General features: G+C 57.9%; 1 protein-coding gene across 1 annotated transcript in view; it reads left to right on the top strand.

The window, feature by feature from the left end:
* The window catches only part of WBP2 (WW domain binding protein 2), a 6,998-nt gene extending 691 nt beyond the window's left edge, over positions 1-6,307 (top strand). Inside the window, exons 2-8 of the mRNA XM_007959641.1 lie at positions 1,587-1,695; positions 2,671-2,806; positions 3,790-3,882; positions 4,810-4,944; positions 5,172-5,294; positions 6,009-6,085; positions 6,254-6,307. Coding sequence (XP_007957832.1) covers positions 1,587-1,695; positions 2,671-2,806; positions 3,790-3,882; positions 4,810-4,944; positions 5,172-5,294; positions 6,009-6,085; positions 6,254-6,307 — 727 coding nt within the window. The remainder of the gene's footprint in view (positions 1-1,586; positions 1,696-2,670; positions 2,807-3,789; positions 3,883-4,809; positions 4,945-5,171; positions 5,295-6,008; positions 6,086-6,253) is intronic.
* Positions 6,308-6,673: the final 366 nt, after the last annotated feature.

Genomic DNA, 6,673 nt, shown 5'->3' on the forward strand with positions numbered 1-6,673 from the left:
CCGGGGCCGTTCTTGTAAACATTGGTCCCTCGCCTCTTGCTCCTGAATGACTGTTGACTTAAGTCATTGCATAGACCATAGGTCTTCCCACTCCAGGGTTCTTTCCCCATCCCTGCCCAATCAGTTCTCCCCCTTGGGCTGGCTCCAGCCCCTCTTGATTCTTGCCCATCAAGAACGGGACCAGCCAGCCCTCAGTTGAGCCATGCTGATCCTGGAGGGCTTCTTGGAGTCAGAAGGAGCTTAGGAACCTGAGTCCCCAGAGGGGACATGATGGAGTCGGGGCCTTGTAACCAGCACCCAGCCCAGGGCCTGTCACTTGATGAGTCACAGGGGACGCCTAGGGTGAACTTGGGCCTCAGAATTCTGACTTGTCCATCTTACCTACCCAGGGTTTGATGTTCCACCTGTTTCTGGTACCTACCTCTTTTCTGCAAGCTATGCTTTTCTGGTTCCAGTTCTCTTTTCCACTTATTGTACTCCCCAGTCAAGAAGTTTCCAGTATGTGGGAGTAGGAAGGAGACAGATGGAGCCACGTGAACATGGACCTTTTTATCTTGTAATCAGAGAAAGCTTATGCCGCTCACTGGTTTGTAGCCCCTCTGTCTGCGAGCCAGCTCCCAGCTCTGGGCAAACACTCTTGGTGCCATTTGGCCACATCCCCTGGGTCTGTTTTTCTTTTTCTCACTCAGCAGGACTTTTCTGAGACAAAAAATCTCTTCCTGGCCCTCTTTCTGGCTTAGGGCTCCATGATTAGTGAACAAGGGTGTGCCTTGCTTTAGAAAATTCTTCAGCCTCTTTTATGAAGAAAATTATGTATACAGAAATTGGAGCTTAAATTCAGTGTTTAAAATAAACCAAACCCATTAACCATCAAGTCAGTTCTAACTCATGGTGACCCCCCATGTGTCACAGTTGAACTCGGCTCCATGGCGTTTTCAGTGACTGAATTTTCACTAGATTGCCAGGCCACTTACAGGGCCTCGTGTGGCCAGTGCAGTGGGGGTTCTTCTGAGGCACCCTGGGTGGACTCAGGCCTCCAACCTTCAGGTGGCAGCGAACGTCTTAACTGTTTGTATCACTCTGGGACTCCGTGTTTAAAAACATGAACTTAAACCTTTTGGAGAGTGATGAGAGCTGTGGACTCTCCTCCCAGCATGAGGCACATACGTGATCATGGCAGGGGCTGCATGATCTGACCCCAGCAGACCCAAGTTAACCCCGGGCTTAAAGGAACCCCAAAGTAAGCCCTTCCGTAAACTATAGTCGTGTCTTCGAGTTTTTGTGTATAGGCTTAAGCAGTGGAACAGAACACCTGTCGCAAGATAGAAACACTAACCCGCACGATCCAGCCTGGGTCTGGGGGGACTGTGGCCTCTCTAGAGCCTTGGAGCTCCCCCACTGCACTGGCCACACGAGGCCCTGTAAGTGGGCTTTGGGAGAGTTCTGCTGAACCCCAGCTGACTCATCTCGTCGGTGGCTGTACCAATGGTCACCACTAGTTAGACGAGAGGATGTGTTGGGCAGCGATTGCTCACCTGGAGGGGCGAGGCCCTGGTCTCATCACGGCCTGTTCCCTCTCGTCACAGCATCCTGATGTCCTATGACCATGTGGAACTTACATTCAATGACATGAGAAACGTGCCAGAGGCTTTCAAAGGGACCAAGAAGGGCACCGTCTACCTGACCCCGTACCGGGTGAGTGGCACAGAGGGATGGTTGGATTTGAGGCTTGTGCCCTTGGGGGGGATGTGTGTCTCAGGTCCACCTTGGCCTCATGGGTCCAGTGGCCCTGTGTTTTCTTGGTCACATGTGTCCAGATCCTAGAACCACAGCCTCCTTGTGCAGCTGACCTGGCCTCTGGGTGGCTGACCCAGGCAGATTCCAGAGCCTCTGTGTGGTTGGTGGCAGCTGCTGGTGTGACTAGACCTGGAGTCAAGAGGCTTTATCCTGTTGATTTGTGCAGGAGTAGCCTTGGGGCCCCTGTGTACATCCAGAGTGACAGATGTGGCAGACAGGACCCTGCAGCGGGGCCTTGCCTGGGGGGCAGAGAGTTACCCATTCAGACTCTGAGAGGTTTCCAGAGAATGCTACTTGTGGTCCCTCAAGAGAGACAGTTGAAGGAGCGAGGCAGGGACTGTCACGAAACCCCACCTCTGGGGTCTGAGTGGGGACCTTCAGTCCCAGATCGAAGCCGTGGTTATAATACCCGGGGGTTCTCCGAGCAATGGGTGGATGGCTGTGTCGCTGTTGGGTGGGGTGGCGTGCTGTGGAAAGGACAGCCCCGTGTCCCAGGGTCTGATGCCGCCCTGCCCCTCCACTGATCCCGGCTCCGAAGCCTCGCCCCGCTTGGTCTCCCCTCTGCCATGCAGGTCCCTTTACTTGGGTAGCAGCACCACCACCTCTTCATCACTTAATTTACAGAACAGTCTGTCCTGTTCACATGGGTGGCTGTGAGTGGCGTGTCTTGCTCCAGCCAGACTGCGTAGAAGGCTCTGCTATCAGAAGCTGCCTCCTGGAGTGTCTGGGGCTCTGGGGCTGCTAAACCCTGGCATAGGCGCACCCCCATCCCCACCCCCACCCCCACCCCCAGTGCGGTGAACTGACCCGTCACGCACAGGAAGCAGTCCGGCAGTGTGTCCAGGCGATGACGGCCTCATCCTCTCCCTGCAGGTCATCTTTCTGTCCAAGGGGAAAGATGCCATGCAGTCCTTCATGATGCCCTTTTACCTGATGAAGGACTGTGAGATCAAGCAGCCTGTGTTTGGTGCAAACTACATCAAGGGGACCGTGAAGGCCGAAGCAGGAGGTAGGTGACAAGAACCCAGGGACACAGATGGGGCTCCCTGAGAGGCGCTCTGGGGGTTTGGACTGCTTGCTGTTTGGGGACGTCCTCTGTGGACCCCTGCCACCCTAGCCTTGTCCTCTTCCTAGACCTGTGTTAACTCCCTACACCTAACACGGGCTGGTCAGCAGAGGTGTGTTTTAGGTTCCCTGGAGCCAGGAAGTGCTTCGCAGCGCCTTGCAGACAGTGAGATGAGCCGAGCCTGACCCTGCACAAAGGTTGCTCTGCCCCGGGCTCATCCTCAGGTTTTAATCTGGAAGGTGCTGGATTCCCTTCTTGGGAGGGGCCATCTGCTAGAGCAGGGAAAAGGAGCTGCCCTTGGTGACAGGCAGGGGCACCTTTGGTGGCACCTAAGACTCTGGATCAAACCGGCCAGGCCAGGCCTTGCTGCCAGAAGCTCATGGTCTCCCTCGGGCAGAAGCCAGGTTCGCGCGGCCGGAGGTCCACCCCCAGTTCCTGCAGGCTGAGAGGTCTGCTCTGTGCTTGAAGGGCTGTCATTGCCGAGCGTCCCTGTTCTTGAAGCTGCTTCATAGAAAGTGCTGAGAAGTGCCCTGACATTAGATCCAGAACCCAAACACCACGGCCTGAGCACAGGTGTACTCTGGGGCAGCTGTGAGGACAAGCTGGTTCCAAAAAGAAAAAGCCCCTGTTCCAAAGGGGGCAGCAAGAAGGTGTGTGGGCGGCGGGCCCAGAGCAGCCCTGGCAAGGCAATGGGAAACGTCTCGATCCAGCACCACCCGCTGCCCAGCCAGCTGTCGCCCTGCAGCCTCCAGGTGCTGGGCAGGGACCTGGGGAGGCCGCGTAGCCGTCTCTGCAGACGTGACCAACTCTGTCTCTGTTTCTTGTTCTCGCCTTCTCAGGTGGCTTGGCAGGCACCTGGGGAGGCCGCGTAGCTGTCTCTCCAGACGTGACCCACTCTGTCTCTGTTCCCTGTCTCACCCTCTCAGGTGGCTGGGAAGGCTCCGCCTCCTACAAGTTGACCTTTGTAGCAGGAGGTGCCATTGAGTTTGGGCAGCGGATGCTACAGGTGGCTTCTCAAGGTATGAGGCTCTGAAAATCGGGGCCAAGCACACCCTGCATGTGTGGGAGGTTTTTTTTGTTGTTTATTTGTTTGCGTTTCTTGATTCTTTATTTTGTTTTTTAAGCACTCAGAAGATAAGTCTCAGGCCTGGGCTGGCCGGGCTGGGAGTCAGAAGGAGGCCTGTCATTAGCATCAGCTCCGTCCTTGGCCTCAAAGGCTGGGTGCCCCTTGCCTGGAGCATGTTTATGGCATTTTGACAAAGCTGTTCGGACACAAGGACATTATAGCAGGGTCTTATACAAAGAAACAAAAAACCCAACCATTAAATGTGGGCAGTGTATCCAGCAGACTCTCACCTCATCCCGACCCTCACCCAGCTGCTCCTTTACTCTCCTCCCTCTGTCCGTCCTCCACCCCTGCTCCGGTCCCCTCTGTCCACCCTCCACCCTCACCCCCACCCCCTCTGTCCACCCACTACCCTGCTCTGGACCCCTGTGCCTGCCTTTCACTCCTGCCTTAGATCCCTCTGTCCACTCTCAGCCCCCACTCCCACCCCCTCTGTCCACCCACTACCCTGCTCCGGACCCCTCTGTCCACCCTCCACCCCTGCTCTGGACCTCTCTGTCCACCCACTACCCTGCTCCGGACCCCTCTGTTACCCTCCGCCCCTGCCCTGGCCCCCTCTGTCCACCCTCCACCCCTGCTCCGGACCCCTCTGTCCACCCTCCACCCCTGCTCCGGACCCCTCTGTCCACCCTGGACCCCTCTCCCACGTCTCTGGCCTATTTCCCAGCCTCACCCTCCATCCTGCTCTTCTCCCTGCCAAGGCTGCCTCAGGAGTGGGATGGGGTGAGGGCCGTCTGCTGTGCACTTTCCCAGACCCTGCAGCTCCCCCTCAGCCCCCGCGGCAGGCGACGCTCACGTCTCTCTCCCCTTGTGCTTGTAGCCTCCCGAGGTGAAGCCCCCAGTGGAGCCTATGGGTACTCTTACATGCCCAGCGGGGCCTATGTCTTTCCCCCGCCTGTCGCCAATGGAATGTACCCCTGCCCTCCTGGCTACCCCTACCCACCGCCCCCACCTGGTGAGTGTCCTTTGTTGCCCACCCCTCACCCCACCCACCCACCCACAGACCACGCCCACCCAGGCCAGGGGGTTGTCAGGGAGACTTGCTTTTGGACCTGCTTCAGGAAAAATGGAGAAGCTGGCCAGGCTGAGGAACTGGGCTGTGTGTGCGGCTCTAGGGGCAGCCTTCCGTAGGGAGTGGAGCCGGGGTATTCACTGGGTCCCTGTCACTCTCTTGCCAAGCAGAGTTCTATCCAGGACCCCCCATGATGGATGGGGCCATGGGATACGTGCAGCCTCCACCACCGCCCTATCCTGGGCCCATGGAGCCTCCGGTCAGCGGCCCTGACGTCCCCTCCACTCCCGCGGGTAAGGCCCTGGGCTGTTGGCTCCTGCAGTCCTCCAGACCAGCTCTCTCCTCCCTGCGGGCACACACAGGGCTCAGAATCGCAGCAGGCTGGCTGGAGTCTCATGTGATGAGCAAGCCCCAAGGGACTTGCCTAAGTTTAGGGCAGGACACGTGATCAGATGAGGCAGTGCCATGGGGCGATGAAGGGCGCAGGTCCAGTCCCCACTCTCCCGGTGCTCGCCACCAACGCCTCCCTGCTGTATCTCTTTCCTAAACTACAAAACAGATGATAACGGGTTAGAGTCGCCGGGTGGTGCCGACGGTTCCCTCTCAGCTGCGAACCGAAAGGTGGGAGGCTCGAGTCCAGTCAGAGGTGCCTTGGAAGGAAGGTCTGGTTGCCTGCTTCCAAAAACCAGCCGCCACAGCCAGGTGGAGCACAGTGCTGCTCTGACGCGGGCGGGGTTGCCATGGAGTCAGCCCGTTCAACGGAACCTGGCAGCTCACGGTTCCGGAGGGTCGTGCGGAGGAGCAGGTGATGGGAGACACACAAAGAGACAGGCAGGGTCACTGTTTAGTAATCATTGGCAGGTTTCACTGTGTTTCTGTGGTTGGGGCCGGCTCCCTGAGCATCAGGAGACCAGGAGTCGGGGCCAGTCCTCCCACCCTGGGCCGAGCTCGTGGGGAGAGGGGCTTGTCGCCTGGGCTTGTTACACTCATTGTTGGCTTTTGTGCAGCCGAAGCCAAAGCTGCGGAGGCAGCTGCCAGCGCCTACTACAACCCGGGAAACCCACACAACGTCTACATGCCCACAGTGAGTCAGGGCGCATGGTGCTGGGGGCCTGGGACCTGGGGCGGGGGAGAAGGTGTCCACAATGTCTATACGCCCACAGTGAGCCAGGGCACATGGCGCTGGGGGGCCCTGGGGTGGGGGAGAAGGCATCTTGTCTTGAACCTTCTCATGTGGTCTTGTCTTCTTCAGAACCAGCCGCCGCCACCTCCGTACTACCCCCCTGAAGACAAGAAGACCCAGTAGACCCTTCACACCAGCCTGCATCCCACCACTGATTGCTCCTTCCCACCCCTCCCCTGGGGCCAAGTCTGGGGCTGGGGGAGGCATGGGGAGGAATGCTGTTCTTCCTCCAGTTTGGATGATAAATAGCAAGAACTAGCCTTGGGGGGCCCTTGTCTGTGGAAAGGTGCCTCTCAGCTTCCCGCGCTAGCTCAGAGCCCATGGGCACTGTCAGCCGAACTTCCCTCTCCATTCTGGGGCACACTTCAGGACATCGGGGTGTCCCCCTTGTTCCTGTTTCACTGAAATAACCTTCTCCCCAAGGAGGGACTCTCTGGCCACCTCCTCCATCCCAGTCCAGTCTTGGTTGCCGCTTCACACGCGCAACAC

Source organism: Orycteropus afer, unplaced genomic scaffold, assembly GCF_000298275.1.
Source record: "Orycteropus afer afer isolate SDZICR_OR568_19922 unplaced genomic scaffold, OryAfe1.0 scaffold00018, whole genome shotgun sequence".
Lineage (NCBI taxonomy): Eukaryota > Metazoa > Chordata > Mammalia > Tubulidentata > Orycteropodidae > Orycteropus > Orycteropus afer.